At 42.7% G+C, this 16923-nt stretch overlaps 1 protein-coding gene across 1 annotated transcript in view; it reads left to right on the top strand.

Annotated features, from left to right (window-relative positions):
• The window catches only part of IL17RB (interleukin 17 receptor B), a 169926-nt gene that overhangs the window by 83311 nt on the left and 69692 nt on the right, over positions 1-16923 (top strand). The window contains exons 6-7 of the mRNA XM_085627621.1: positions 3065-3112; positions 14578-14582. Coding sequence (XP_085483747.1) covers positions 3065-3112; positions 14578-14582 — 53 coding nt within the window. The remainder of the gene's footprint in view (positions 1-3064; positions 3113-14577; positions 14583-16923) is intronic.

A 16923-nucleotide genomic window follows, 5' to 3' on the forward strand; every position in this document is an offset into this window, starting at 1 on the left:
TAGGTTTATGACAACTTTTTATTATGGGCACAGAATCTTTTTTTTCTGAAGTTTTTGCTCCCCTGAGACTGGCCCCAGTAGAAAATGTCTTGCTGAAACCATAAAACTGTTTGCAAGGGATGAGAGACATTTTCTGCTTCAATCTGGTATATCCCCTGGTGTCACTAAAAGTGATATTTAAGTCGTGGGTACAGATAAGTGGCGGGCCACTTACAAAGGACTATTGTAAACCGTGTGTGCACATATTTATGTAAACGCTTGCTAGCTTGAAATGATTAAATCTGACTGTGAATGCACCTCTGTGTGTATACTTCTACATATAGAAATAAACGGGGCGCACACAGACACCAAATGAAACATTTTAACCAAATATGGATACATATATTGCATCAAACTATCAGTTGCTGCTTAGCAGTGAAAGATAGTTGTACTAATTGTGTGTAGCAAGGAGCAGTATTTTTCTGTATGTCTCCTCCCAGCAAATCTGACAGCTCTGGTGGTAAGGCCTATGCATGGGGAAGGGTAGAGCTGGGCAAATGAAGCTGGGCACGACACTCCCTCCAACCCCATCACCTTTTCATCACACTCCCACTGCCCCCTCTCATCTCCCCCTCACATTCCCACTGACCCGGTCATCTCTCACTCACAATACCAAAGCCCCCTGTCATCTCTCACTCACACTTCCACCAACCCTGTCATCTCTCCCACCACACCACACTTCCCTTCTTCTCTCCTTTCTCCCTCACACTCACACTGCCCACTCCATCACAAATGTGGCAGATGACTCTTTCGGCATACCTACCCGCCAGCTTTGAATACTGTGGGCCTGATTTGGAGTTCAGGGGACAGGTTACTTTATCACAAATGTGGCAGATATCCAGTTCACCCTATTACAAGTGCAGCTGGATATAATTCACTAATAATAAGATGGACAGGATATCCGTCACATTTGTGATGGAGTAACCCATCCGCTAAACTCTAAATAAGATTCTATAACACAGTTCCAATATATATATTTTTTTTACCACAGCTGTGTTCTGATCTTTTCCTTTACTGGGGCAACTCACACCATTCAAAAATCCTCTCAAGGGACACCTCATTCGACAAAAGCTGTATAAATAAATAAATACACGAAATAATCTTATTCCCAAACCGTTATCATCTATCTATCTATCTATCTATCTATCTATCTATCTATCTATCTATCTATCTATCTATCTATCTATCTATCTATCTATCTATCTATCTATCTATCTATCGATCGCTGAATGTCCATCCTCCATCTAACCCCAAATCAGAATTCTATCCCAAACATCTTTTGCCCTATTGCTCTGAGAGATACTATTGCTTTGTATATCAGGCCTATCCCAAATGCTTTGTTATTCTATGATAGAAAATTGATAAATAAGAGACGAAAGAATAAAAAACCTATTTACAAAAAAATACAGGCATTGTTTTAAGTTATTCACTCTTCTGTGCTAGCCAACCCAATTAGACGTTTCACTTTTCTCAGCAAACTAATGGGTCTTCTCTAATACATTTATATATTTTCATAATGGGGGGGGTGTCACTTTGTTGTCTAAATAAGCCACTGAGCAACAAATTTAAAGGTCATGTATGGTTTAGATGTGCTTGTGACCAGCACATAAATACCAACTCCGCTGACTCCAAAATGGGTGCCATGGAGACGTAACTTTTTTTATCAGAGCCGAACCAATGCAACCTACAAATGTCATTCAGTGAATTCTATCAAGAGGTAATACCCATTTTCTAATGCATGGCGCTGGAGCATAACTAATCGCAGAACCAGCAGTTCCGCGTCTTGGATTCAGATAGCTCTCCTACCTCCACTAGGCTTCTCCCCATACGAATAAGTAAAGCCATACCTAAAATGAGCAGGCAGCTTCAATGGATCTAGCTAGCACAATGTATTCAGCCTGCTCATATTTACTGCTGCAAACGACACTTTAAGTTTGAAAGAGAAGGAATAATTATTTTGTCAAGCACTGATGGTCAAATATCCCAATACATAACAACGATCGTAGACAAAACCACTGCTTAATTTGTAATAAAGTATGTGCCAGGGCCCTGGTCAGGCGGCTACTGCAGCTTTAACCACCCATTGCCCCTGCCAGTGTTGCCAACGACAATACCTACACAACTATTAACATAACATTCCTACACATGTGATAATTCAGACTATTCCAAGCCCCCAAAGCTATAAGAATGGCTTGGGCACAGCAATTAAACACTTCTCCAATATATATTGTATGTATAAACAGCTGATGTTCTGCTCATCTCTAAATTACACAGACCGCGCCACCATGTGGCTGACTGTCAGTGCCGGTGTTCAAAATCAAATGCCGGTGCTGAGCACTGGAAACCACCAGCTCAAATTAAGCACTGGATGAAACCCGATGTAAAGTAATGCCTAAAGGTAAAAACGAATGTATACAAAATAAAACTATCTTCTCTCCACTCTGCAGATGAAAGCCCTCTGGTCGTACCAAGATTCAGAAACAAGACTAGAAGCGACTGGAGATTTTCAGGGCTTGCACTCCACCTCTAGAAAAAATTTCCCCTAGAAATCTGCAGTGCCCTTGTCATCCTTTTCAAACACCCTGTTAACACAGTAAAACACCACTCTGCATGCGCTATACTTTGACCTAATGTACTATGCACTAATGTGGATCTCAAAAGAGTTGTCAAAAGTGTTTTTCTCAGGAAAGTGATGTAGTTTATTAAGTTGTATCTCTTAGCCCTTGCATATAACTGCTGTATTCTCTCTAGCACATAGAAGCAATTCAGGTGTATAGTGTGCGCTATACAAATAACCATTCATAGTATGGCTTGAGCCATTAGATGTGCTAATTGCCTTGCAGGAATCTCTATATCAGAAAACTGAACTGAGAGAAATATCTGAATTGCTTACATGAAAAATTTCCAAATAAAATTTGAATTTGTGTCTCGTCGCTGCCTTACGATAAAATAAAAATGTAATTATAGAAACATACCACACTGCCATAGGCTATTAAACTTAATTTTCAATGTTTTACACTTTCAGGATGTACAGACCCCATAATTATGTATTCAGACAGCTGTATCTCACCAGGTAAGAAGACATTTTCTGGGAGATGTTAGCAAACATTTTAGTTTTCACACTGAATTGGACATCGCTAAATCAGTGGTAGCGCTGTTGATACAGAAATGCACTACTACTAGTGAAGGATTATTACTTTGCACGCACATTGGGGGAATAACATACAATTTCCAGAATCTTTTTCACAATTGTCTGCGTGAAATTAATACCTGGCAGAGCAAGCTGAAAACAAATTTGCTGTGATATGGTGCTTCTGCTTTTGGAGTATACTGATACAAAATCACTCTATAGCGGTCAAATGCAATGAATGTACGGTAATCCAATGAGTGCTATTTAGCAATTTTTGATTCATCTAAACTAGTTAATTTGTTTTTTTGGGTGCAATTACCTCATTTTTGCGACTCGGAAAACACATGTAATGACGGTTTTATACATTGTCTTGTAGACTATTTCCTTTCTTTTAGGACCATGGGATTGCTTTCTCTAAAAAGGACCAGTTTGCCCTGTAAATTAATGAATGTTTGTCTAATATAACTAGTTACAGCTGCTGGAGCTCTGGCCCACTCAAACATTTATCTCCAAATCAATGATCGCTGTAGCCTCATGAGAGGTAAAGGGAGGAAACTATCCCTTCTTAACTTCTCATTACAGTGTAACCAATGAACTCACACAATAAACCACTCAACAACTTAATTTGAGTTTAGTAGGGTTAAATTATAAATTTAGAAACAAATCAATATAGACCAATCTCAACATGATTATATAGAAATACATTAAGACTGAGATAAATCCAAAGCTCCTGAAGAGATTTGCACAAAAAATTCAAACTTTATGATGATGATCAGGAAAAAGTATTGAGTATTAAATTGCATGAGATGATTTTCCAAAGTAGCCATGATCAAGCTATCCATCCCTACACTACCTTAAAAGGGCAACCCTAAACTAAGAAGCATTTAGTAAAGGTGAAATCAGAAAGGTGTCAGCTGTCGAAGTCTTCAGGAGAAGGCACTCCAACCATTGGTCAGGTAGCACAAAAGCCACCCAAACAGAAGAATAGATCTGCTCTCCGTGAAATCCTAAAATGACACTCTCTGTCCCTCACTATATTTCAGCATAAAATATCAATTGCATTCAGGGTAGATAATCCCACGTGATCCTTGCTTGTGAATTTCCATTGCTCCAGCACAACTGGATACTTGCACCACCTTTCACACAAGGATAAGTTGAAACTTCGTTCGTACTTGGTCATTGCTCTCCTCCTCCATAAGAACACACCTACTTGCTCATTACCGCGCTTCTCCTTGCCAACTTAATCTTCTCATGCCTTGCTATCTAATGAAAACAAAACCTTTCTATGCTAACTAATGAGGCTTAGTCCATACCTGCAGTGGAAATAAAGTACAAGCAAATGCGTTCTGCATTGAAGGTTAAATGAGAATTACATGTTAGATTTTAAATATGAGCATGAACTGAACTGGTTTCTTGAGGCCCAATCTAGTCAACTTTAACAATGCAAAGGGTTACAGAATACGTGCACATTTCTACACACACTATAAATACAGCTTCTTAAGACATGTATAAGTTGTAAAGGATTATAAAAATGTCCTTCTAAATACAACTGCATGGAAATAATTCTTGTATAAATGTTTAAACGTTCAATTACACACACACATTCAGATTTATTAACCTCACAATGGGGCACATTTTGTTAACTTCTCCTGTCACAAATTTTCCAGGAGGAGTACTTAAAATATACAATACTCCAATCTCCTTAGTAACATTAATCACACAGAATATATTTGAGTGCTAACTACTCTCGATTATGATGCACTCCTACTGTATCTCAGACAGGATGAAATGAAATGAAATGAAAAGATATTTATAAAGGGCATGGCTACCCGGGAGTGTCCCACCGCTATGGATAAGATCAAGGACCAGGAGACGAACTTAAGGAAATAGCAGAGTCTTTGTTTTTTTTCGGAAGGTCATGTGGTTGGCCATTGTCCGTAGTTGAAGTGGAAGGGAATTCCAAAGCTTGGAGGCATTGTAGGAAAAAAGCCGCCCTCCACTTCTGGTCCTTTGTATTCTGGGAACTTTTACCAGATGAAGATTATCAGACCTTAGTTCCCTAGTGGATTTATAGCGACTGATAAGGGATGCGTTAATGGCAGGGCCCGTCCCAAGCAATGTTTTATGTACAATGCACAGAGATTTGAATTTAATACGTTCCAGCACAGGGAGCCAGTGGAGGGATTGGATTGAGGGCTTGGCTGATTGTCTGGATGAGGAACCTGTAAGTATTCTGGCTGCGCAGTTCTGGACTAGTTGAAGTTTAGAAATAGAGGATGCCGGGGTGCCTAGATAAAGAGCGTTTCCATAATCCAGCCTTGAAAGAATAAGGGATTGTACCATGACTTTTTTTGCTGAGGGGGGCAGGAGTGGAAGAACTTTGCGGGCCATTCTCAGCAGCCCAAAGCAGGTGGCTGCAGTCTTCCTGGCCTGTGTCCTGAAGCTCAGATCCTGATCCAACCAAATACCAAGGCTTTTGATCTCGGTTTTGGGGGAAGGGGGGGGGCCCATAGCGGAGGGCCACATGAGGTGTGACTGGAAACAGCGCGGATTCCCTAGTACCATAATCTCAGTTTTTCCCCCATTTAGTTTAAGCTGGGATAAATCCATCCAATTGGAGATTTCTTCCAAACAGGAATGAAGTTTGTTAGTGTAGGGATCGAGAAGATTCAGAGCCACCACTAGTTGAGTATCATCCGCATAAGTCACTATGCGGATTCCTGAGGGGGCTACAATGTCAGCCAGGGGGGACATGTAAACATTAAAGAGAGTTGGGCTAAGTGAAGAGCCCTGAGGGACCCCGCTGGGTAGGGGCACTGGTAGGGAGAGGGTATTTTCTTCAAAGACCTGGAAAGATCTTCCTTCTAGGAAGGAGCGGAGCCATTGTAGGGCAATTCCCGTAATACCGATTTTCTTTAGTCGCTGAATAAGGGTTGAGTGGTTGACGGTATCAAATGCCACGCTTAGGTCGAGGAGAATAATTGCTGTAGATCCTCCAGCATCTAGGATTTTTTTACATTCCTCGGTGACTGCTAGTAGGGCGGACTCTATACTCTGATGGGGGCGGAATCCAGTTTGTGATGGGTGGAGGAGATTGTGTGATTCAAGAAAATCAGATAAGGTGAGGTTGACGAATTCTTTTGTTATTTTGCTGATTGCAGGGAGAAGGGATATAGGTCGGTAATTGCCTAGGTCGGAGGGGTCAAGGCTAGGTTTCTTCAGGAGGGCTCTAACCATAGCTTTTTTCCAGTTTGGGGGAACCATTCCGGAACTGAGTGATGTATTAATCAGTTAGAGCATGACGGGGGCTAGGGTATCTGTTGCCTGTTTCAAAATATTCAAGGGGGCTGGGTCCATGGGAGAGCCACTCTTTATGGAAACCAAAAGGGCCATAAGATTTCCAGAGACAGAGGAGGGAAAGACTCAAGAGAGGGATCAGTGTTAGAAGAGGACAGCTTGGTGGACAGTTCTGGGTCCGTATCCTTCTGTGGAAGGGATTCAACGATTGTTTTAACCTTGTCATGGAAGAATTGCGCCAATTTATTGCAACGTTGTCCGGTAGGGTCTGATATTATACGAGGGGCAGGAAGTTTAAGAAGTTTATTAATTATGGCGAAGGTTTCCCTTGACGAATTTTGCGCTTTTAAAATCCTCTCTTCGTAGTAAGAAGACCGAGCTTTTTTGATCTCAGCTTTGTACTTATGGATGGTCAATCTATATTCAATGTTATTTGACGGAAGGAAGTCTTTCCTCCACTGTCTTTCCTTAGTTTTGCATTGCTGTTTAAGGATTCGAAGGTTGGGGGTGAACCAGGGAGAGTTGTGAGGACCTTCTGTTTTTTTGAGTTTAGTTTTAGGGAGGACTAAGTCCAATGATTGGTCTATCCAGTCGTGGAAATCGTTGTTTGCCGTGGTAGGGCATGGATTTGGCTTAGGTTTGGTTTGTTCCAACACTTGGATCCATTCCTCAATGGGAAGTTTGGACCAGCGACGACCTAATATCCAGGAGGAGTACGGGGGTTTTGATATTTTGTGGGGACCAAGTGAAATCAATCAGCGAGTGGTCTGTCCATGGAAGGGGAGAGGGATCTGACCCCTGCAGGTTTTCTAGACTACAGAAAACCTGGTCTAGAAGGTGGCCTTTCACATGGGTGGTGAGGTTAATTCTAGGGATAAGTTGGAGCATTGTGAAGTCCTTGGTGAGTTCGATGGCATTGGTGGCAGATTTCGCATAAAAATGAAGGTTGAAATCACCGAGTATGGTCAAGTTGGGGGTGGAACTAGTAAGGTTAGATGCAGCATCTAGAATGGACTGGTGAAAGGAGCCTAACGGGCCAGGGGGACAATAAACAAGAATACTGGAGAAAGAAGTACGAGGTGAGCATTCCATAATAAAATGAGCGTTCTCACAGTCAGTAACTGGATTGCCGAGCAAGCGACAGGTGTAGTTGTCTTTGTAAATAACTGCTATCCCCCCACCTTTTCCTGTTATACGGTCTGCCCTTTGAATGGAGAATCCTTGGGGGAGGGCTAGAATGACATCCAGTTCCGAGCTGGTGTTCAGCCAAGTTTCGGTCAGAAATAGAGCGTCTGGATTTAGGTCTGTAAGGAGCATCGAGATCTCCGTGGAGTGTTTTGGGAGGGATCTGCAGTTTAGTAATAGAAATCTAAAATGGTCACAGCAAGAGGAGGGTTCGGATTGGATACTTGTAAGAGTGGAGTTACATTTTGGGCAGTGTCTATAAAATTTTTCAGGAGAGATGGAGTGCAAACAAAGGGTGTTAGGGGCTCTATTGAGCTGTCTAAGCTGAAGGGAAGAGTAATGGTACTGCTCAGATGGTGAAGAAACAGGGGTTCCGGCCCCGGGGCCCTGTTGGGCGTGGACGGGCGCAGACGGGCTTGCCTTTGGCGCGCCTTCGGCGCGAAAGCGGCGCGCCCGCTGGGCACGTCCGCTCCGCGCTTTTGAAGCAGAATGGGGAAGAAGGAGCCGCCTAGGTCCAGCCACTAGAATGCTGACCTGGCGCTTCAGTAATGCGGAAGTGTGGCAAGAATTGGGCGCGCTCAGTGCATTGAACACAGCTCTGTTCCCCCCAGTGATCAGCGCAGCAATCAAATTCAATACAAGTTTTAAAAACACAGTAAACACAGTAAAATATTCTAATAAAGGTTCGTTTCCGTTCGCAGTGCAAGGATCAAGATTGCACTTCTCCACAACCGATACCATATCGGATATTGTTGAAAATAGTTTATAAGCAATTTTGACAGGGTAAACTATGTCTCTACCTAGAGTTTTTCCCAGTAATAAAAATCAGGGTGATCCGTGAAGCGGGGGCAGAGAAAAAGACGGGGCCAAAAATGTGAGTTTCCCCTCTTAATTCCCATAGGGATTTTGGACAAGACTACGGCCGGAACCGCTGGACAGAACTACACCAAATTTGGCATAAAGGTAGTTCTTGTTCCAGAAAGAACGTTTTTTGTTATTTGGTGTAAATCCTTTGAGTAATTTTTGAGATATTAAAGGGAAAATAAATTTGTATATCTGGACAGTTGGTGTTCAATTATGTTCTGGTTGGCCAATTTAAAGGAGACTAGTCAAACCTGATTTGTTGGTGACAACCTGAGCAATATGCTTTGGCCTCCATTACAAGACTCAGGGAATTGGTCCCTGTACCCTGAAAATGAATTTAAAAAAAAATGTAAGTCGGCAGGGTGAGCACACCCAGACCCCAAAGGGCATATATGGGGGTCGGAAATGGAACCTCCCTCCTTCATTGTCTAGCCACAACATGGACAACATGCTGTGGCAGCACTTACAGGACTCTGAGGCATGGTCCCCAATAAAATGCATTGTAGTGAATGTCAGGTTTTGAGGGCCATAAAAAGGAGAACGTATAAAGGGTGATAACAGAATTAGTTACAATATATATATATAATTTGTTGATGGTATTATACTAATTTTAGGAATTGTGGTGTGCTCTAAGGTGATTTTACCCTGTGAAAAAGTCTTCTGCAGGGATTCCACAAATCATGTTTGAGAGAAAACCGTTTTCTCTAGATTTTCCCATAGAGGTTATGGAAGGTGCTCCAGAACGTATAATAGGAGCATATGTTCTTCAAATTCACACACTCTTTCTCCGCCATATGAGAATGTAGTCGGACATTCTCAGTAAAACATGTACTTCCAAGAGGAGCAGCTATCAGTTGATTCCCTTGTGTTCTACTTCAGCCTCCCAGACAGTGTTGCCAGATTTTGAGACCCACCCCAAGCCCAAAGCTCTCAAGGTTCAAGCTCAAATTTAGCCCAACACACACTACTATCAGTCAAAAAACCAGCCCAAAGTTGCAACCTAAAAAATATGTAAAGACAGCCTTCAGGAAACATTCAGACATAAATCTAATTTCAGTTCAATATACGTATAGTGGGAGGAGTTTCTAAAGGCACCCATGAACTTGTACAATCATGTCTAAATTCTATTTATTATTACTAATTTTGAAGAATGGCCCCCCTCTAGGACATTCTAACTGGCACTGCTATCACCACTAACCTAAACCTGAACTTGGCATCGATGAATGAACTTTACAAGAGCAGACTATAACCCATTTTAGTTAAGCCCAAGTGCAGAAATGTTGAAACTCCTTAAGTAATGTGGCTCCTAACACAATAAATTTAACCAGTATATTTAATGGGTCTCACAGGATTAACACCACAAATGATACACATATAAAGAAACCACCCTGGGTGTTAAAGCAATTCCAGCACGACTGGTTTGGCAAGCTGGAAGGGTCATCACAGTAGGACAAGCGGCCCATTCCTTCCACTTAAAATGTAAGAAGTCCAGAAAGGAGATAGTCACTTACTCTGTTGAGTCCCCTGACCTCCACTCCAAAGTCCTTCACTATGGCCACTTACTCTGGCACTAAATGTTATACCGGACCATTGTCGGTGCCTGAGTGTTGCAGCACAGACTAAACTAATGCTCCCGGTGTTAGAAAGAAGCAGACTTGTTTGTTTAGGGGCAAACTGAAAGCAAGGCTTTTGAAGCAGACAGGAAAAAGACCCCTTCCCCAACACCTTTAGTGATACCCTCCGCCACCAGCTCAACACTAACGCTCCCTCAAATCTGCTGATAACGTCATCTCTCCACTTGCCCCATCCCATTCCATGCCCCTTCCTCATTAGCACCACTCACTTGTGTCCACTGACCTGTGCACTCTCAGGCTACACGCCTCATTTTTACTTCTCACCCACTGTGGGCTTTAAGTGGGGCAGCTCCTAAAACATACTTTGAAATGGGTTCCTAAAGGAGCCTATGTTCATACCGTTAAACTTTAAGGCAAAAGCATGGATTTATTTCTCAGTTGTGCATGTAAAAAACCATAAGGTAATCCATGCCTGCAAATTAGTCCATGTTTACATTTTAACTTAATTTTCGTTCCATCATTCATTTCCTAAAAGTATTAGTTTTTTCTTTTAGATGCATATCTCTAGTTTCAATTTCATGCAATATCTGGCTCTTGTATAGTGTACATTGTGAACGGAGTCACCGCCAGGTGTCTAGGTTAGTTCAGATTGTGGGTCGGTGTTTCTGTCTGAGCACGACTGAGTCCTGCGGCTGAAAGCAGTGCAAGTTTCTCACAGTGCTTGCCAGTGTGTTATTAAGGGGGTGAGACTACATCCAATCCTTGACCTCTATGCAGAGCACCCAGAATGGTGGTCACATATAAAAGTTAAAAAGTACTGAAGAGGCTAGAAAAAAAGTGATCAATTTCCTTTTCTTCTCTCCACTCCGAAGTCCTTCAATTTGGCACATAATCTATCAATAAAAGTTATACAGGACCTGTGTAGTTGCTGCAAAAACTATACTAAAACTTCCAGGCTGGGCAAGAAGCAGACGGGTTTGCTTTGGTTCTAAATGAAGGAAAGGCTAATGGAGCAGAAAGGAAAGAGATGCATTTTCCCAGAACTCATGGCAAAACCCTCTCCCCAACATTTCAACTGTGACACTCCCTCAACTCTGCTGACACTGTCATCACTCCTTTTGTTCCACTTAATCATTAGCACTGTCCTGCTATTATACCATCACTGGCCTGGGCAATCTCATAGGTCTGTGCATCTCCTCTGGGGACTTTAAGTGGGACAGGTTCTAAAAAATGCCTTTTAAATGGAACCCTATATTCATGTTCTTAAATTTAAAGGCAAAATCAATGATTGACTTCTTAATGAAGACTGGTAAAACCCTAAGATAATCCATGTCAGCAAAGCAGTCCCTGTTTACGTTTCACATGCTTTACTTCACCCGTATGAATATTTGTTTTTTTCCGTATTTTTATTTTCATGCAACATGTGACTGTATAGTACATAGTGTGAACTTAATCGCATCTTGGTTTCTGGGTGAGTTCTGATGATGGGTGGGCATTTATGATGGGCATGATTGAGAGCCCTAAGGCCGAAAGCAGTATGTGTTTTTCACTGTGCCATCCAGTGGATCTTTAAGGTGTTCAGACTAAATGTACATGCATCCCTGGGCCTCTCTGCAGAGCTCACAGAGTGGAGGTCACATAAAAGACAGAACATTTTCCCCTCATCCATACACACATTAATCTGTAAATATTACAAGGATGCACTTGTGTTGTAAAACTGCCTTGATGATCTGTGACTGATAATTAGTGTGTAAAAGGACAGAAAGCCCATGTTGAAGGTGAGTACAGGCGATTTTATGTAGAGTGCTATTTAACTGTCACATATGGGCCTCTGCAGAATCTTAAAAAGTTAAAATATTTTCATAGGAACAGTGGCAACCTACAAGTTGTGTTTTGCTGCAGCCACATTTACCCTCTATGCTACTTTATGACAGGTAGGAAAACATTGATCTCTCTAGTAAGATAATTACCCATCAGAGTTATCTTACCATTGCTTTTGTCCCCTGGAAATTACTGGGCATACATAGACTCTCAGGGTCAGCAGAGCAGCAGCAAGCTGCTGGACGGGCCAACAAGCCGAGCTTGGCTCTCAGCCAGCCAAGCACACCCGGGAGCCCATAACCGCCCCAGTAAGCCAGCCTTTTTTTCAGGACTTACCCAGGTCCCAGCCCTGCCAAGTGCCATGCATCTTGTGTTAAATGAACACTTTTTAGGTTCACTCTCCCCATCACCGCAAGGAAGGAGATTGTCACGCAAATCAGCAGAGTAGAGAAGCTGAGCATCTTATCTCTCTCCATGTTGCACAGTGCAGTTTGACTTTTTTTCTACAGTTGACAATGTCCGATTGGCTCATTGCACCTTTTCAGGTTCTTGTAAATTAATAATGCAACTGCTCTAGCCCTGCCACAATGACGTAGCATCCTGGAACTGTTGTCAGCACAGTTATGATGCTGTTGCATGCTAAGTTGTCCACTCACCACAGGTCTTGAACCTCTAGAATAAGTGTGTAACAATCCACAGATCTGCCTGGTTTGCCATTGATCCTGCTTCTGCACAGAATGTAGTGTCAGAGTTGTTTGTGTGCTCACCTTGCGGGAACCACACATTCAGGGACTCTCCAAGGCCCTATGATGAGTGAAGAAGAGGGCCCAGACTCTCTGTTGATTAGATCAGCAGACTGGTGTGCTCCTAGTCTGGGGACATGGACAGCCTGGCACCTGGCATATGCCATGCTGCCACCCTAAAAAGCCAGAGCGTGTTCTGCAGCAGTTCAGACTGTACGGAAGAATGTTCTCTACATGGGGCTCAGGCCTGACTTAAGTGCTACCACCATTTGTGTAATCCTTCAATGTCATGCCGAGAAATTGTCATCATACCTTGAGTCTAAGTGTTTAAAGTGTTTGATCCGGAGAAGCACAAACTAAGGATTTAAAATGTACCACAGTGGTTGGCTGTACTATAAAAATAATGTATTTCTACCCAAACAAACCCCTTAAAGCAACATTAGGATAATGAAAGACGGGGGGGGTGAGATGCAGCTGACACTATTCTTTGCATCCTACACACTCTTCTTACCAGTAATGTAGAATCACAAGAAGCAGGTATCTTCTGAAGAGATCGTGGTCCCTCTTAGTTGTATATGTCTACAAGAGGTCAACTCTCCTGAACAAGAGAGCAGCTTTCAAAAGTCAGCTATTCAAAGGGAATCATATGATACTCACTTTTCATTATGTAGGACTATCCAATCAAAATTGAGATGTATTCTCAGTACAAGTAGCTTATTTTTAAAGGCTTACCCAGCAGTTAATAAGAGAATTTTGTAAACAGTCAGAATTCCTACACATTCTCATTCTTCCTCTCATACCTGTATTATTCCAGGTCCACGTTCGCAGCACTTATGTCTGGGTAAAACAACCCTACTAAGCCTTTGTTTCTTGGCTTAGGGAGTTAGCTCCTCCCGCACCTCCAGGATCACACCGATAAACTACCCTTGTAGACACTCCTGGCTTTTCCAGAGAGCAAAACTTGAGTCTGTCTTTTAAAAAGTCTGAGCTTGACAAATCAAATGACCACTCTTTACTCATCAGAAGTAAGCACAGTAACACATATACATCAGGCCATATGTGTTTGATGATGAATACATTTAATTAAAATGAAATAGTCATATCTAAAACAAACATAGGTGGATGTATGTATGTCAATATACTTGATTCTAATGACTAAAGAGTGGTCATTTAACTTACATCTTTTTTTAATGAATCAGTTGGAGCAATTGTTCTCTAATATCTTGAAAGCACAGGTTCTGTTTTGGTATATTGGGCTGCTTTTGCTTTGTATACCTGAGCACATCAGGGCCACAGTTGCAGCTTCCTTTTGATTCCTAATTGCCAAAACAGATGCAAGATACCCTGTGGAGAGCCTGGCCTTTGAAGAGAATCAATTTCCTTTGGCAGAGGTTTGCCAAGATGGAAGGGACAGACAGACGATCCTTTGCTTGATCAGTGTCAAGTTGATATTGAAAGATGATAGTCAAACAATAGAGGGTCTGCCTTCCAGAAAGCCTTTTGTGCTAAGGAAGCATCTGCTCTTGGAATTGTTATTATTATTAGTCCGATTTATAACGCGCATGGCTGCCCCAGCGACGGGGCGTCCCAGCGCGACACCAACCAGGACCAACATGTGGTACATCTCTCCCAGGCTGTAAGTAGCATTGATTGAAAGAAACATGTATCTGGTGGGCCACAAGGAGCCCAGACAGAGGTAGAGAATAAGAAACAATGGAAGAATCTGATGTTCTAAGGTCGGGACTACAACAGCCTTTTCAAAAGCCAGGAGGCATATAAAATAAAAATCCATGTTGATTAATGATTTTTCTTTTAATTAATTAAATGTTGTGTAAATGATTGTCCTACATTTTTCCTAAGCAAATAATAGGCTTTTGACACTTGTTACCTTGTTAAATTTTCTTTATTGCGAATATGTTTGTAGGTCAGGTAAATACAGATAACATGAGCACACAAACAGCTAAAGACCATGTATTATTGGTAGGCTGTGACCTTGTGCCAAGCAAAGCTGATTTTGGGGCAGGGTATGGCTTTGGACCATGCCTTGCACAGTCCCATCCTCATGCCATAGCCCACTGCCATGGTCGAAGACCATAATGTGCAGGCTCTGGGCTCAGCAATTTCCATTGGCACAGCACCTGTATCGCTTGAGCCTGATGGGTATATCTTTAGCTACATTTTGCAGGCTCTGTGTGCACCAAGTGACATTCAGCTAAGCAATGTGCCCAGTGAACCTGCAGCCAGAGTCCACAAGATATGTTCACAAACCTTTCTATGAATAGAAGAAATCCATAGATGTACCATTCAAGGAATCAGTAAGTTATTACACAAATCTGTTATTGTCATCAGATCCAAGGTGCTCATTTTCTCTGTCGTCCTATCTACCCAGTTTTCAAATCCCTGACACTTCCCCCAGGTGCCAGACTAGGTAAACATTTTTATAGAAGGAGCTCCCAGCTGGTGTTAACTGGTCTTAGGAGAAAAAGTGTCTGCCCAATCTCATTTTAACAAGCCTAGGGGGAGTAAACATGCATGCTGTAGCTGAACGCAATTTAGCAACGGAACATGGTGAGTAATTACATTCCTAATGGAGGAGAGAGAAATCAGCTAAATGGCCTTGTGATAGCTAAATAGTTCCTTGAATAACATTTGTTTTTAATCGACAGCCAATGTAACTGTGCAAGATGATGTAAGACATAAAATATAGGCCTTTATTTCGATAGCAGTCGGCTGGACCGCCGACTGCTATTGCGGAAGTCAGGAGAAAAGTGCTCTTTTACACAGCGGCTTGTGCTGCAGCCCAGGAAAAGGGCTGAAGCACAAGCAGCAGTGTAAAGGAGAACTTTGTGCTCATCTATGGAACTTTTGTAAAGTACCATTAGGTGCATGGAGGTGTGTGGGGGCACTACATGTTCCCCCAGGGCCACTTTGATGTGGCGCAAGAGGGATGGGGGCCCTGTTTGGGGCCCCCAAAGTCCCTTTCCGACAGCCATGAAAAGGTTGTCGGAAAGGGACATCGTAATCCTGACGGCAGTGCCTGCTTCGGCACCGCCTCCATTCGGGATAACGATTTCAACCGCCGGCCTGTGGGATCACCTAAACTCCACCCTTTCCACCCATCCCTGAACCCTAAAAACCCCTCACCACTTCTAAACTGCACCTATCTCTGACCCCTAACTCCACCCATACCTGAATGCCAACAAAAAGCCTTGGTATCCTTAAACACCACCCATCCTTGACCCATAAAAAACTCACCACCCCAAAACGACACCCACATGCCTGATCCATAAAAACCCTTTCTACTTCTAAACTCCACCCTTCCCCAAACCCTTGAAACCCTTCACCACTCTATACTCCATGCATTCCTGAACCTTAAAATTCTTCCTGACTCCTAGAAGAACTCATCACCCCAAAACTACACCCATGCCTGAACCATAAAAACCCTTTCTACTTCTAAACCCCAGCCTTCCCCAATCCCTTAAAACCCTTCACCACTCTATACTCCATCCATTCCTGAACCTTTTAACCCCTTCCCTGCGGGGGTAATTCCCCCAAGGTGCGGAGGGGGCCACGGCGCCGCTGTACTCGTGACGAGCTCAGCTTGTCATGACTCACAGTGGAGCTGTGCTCATGACGAGCTGAGCTCGTCACGACCCCGCCCACTGATTAATTCTCCCACACAGGCGGGGAATTTATCGCGCGTGGGCGGGCCGCGGCCGTTATGACGAGCTCAGCTCGTCATGAGCACAGCTCCACTGTGACTCATGAGCATAGAAAGGGTTAAATTCTTCCTGCCCATAAACTCCAACCATCCATGACCCATAAACACCTCATCACCCCTAAACTCCACCCATTTCTAAACCCTAAAAGCTCTGCCCCACTCCTGTACTCTACCCATCTCTGAGCCTTAAAAAACATCACCAGCCCTAAAATCCACCCATTTCTGAACCCTAAAAACGTTTTTCTATGCCTGAACTTCACCCATCCCTGACCCTTAAAAACCCTCCTCACCCCTAAACATCACCTGCCCCTGACCTTCAAAACTCCTCACTACCCCCACTAGACCCGAATTAGTGTAATTTTTGATTTGTCCTTAAAATTATCTTCCCTTTCATATATTTCCATTAAGTTCCGATTTATTATCATTTCTTTAAACTTGTCCTTCATTAAAAGAGTTTTTTCATGATTTGGTTTCCTCCAATGTGGTTTGTCAGTTTTTGTTTTTCCATGCATTCACATACATCAATGGTAGGGATCCAGTAGGAATCAC

This window comes from Triturus cristatus, chromosome 9, assembly GCF_964204655.1.
Source record: "Triturus cristatus chromosome 9, aTriCri1.1, whole genome shotgun sequence".
Taxonomy (NCBI): domain Eukaryota; kingdom Metazoa; phylum Chordata; class Amphibia; order Caudata; family Salamandridae; genus Triturus; species Triturus cristatus.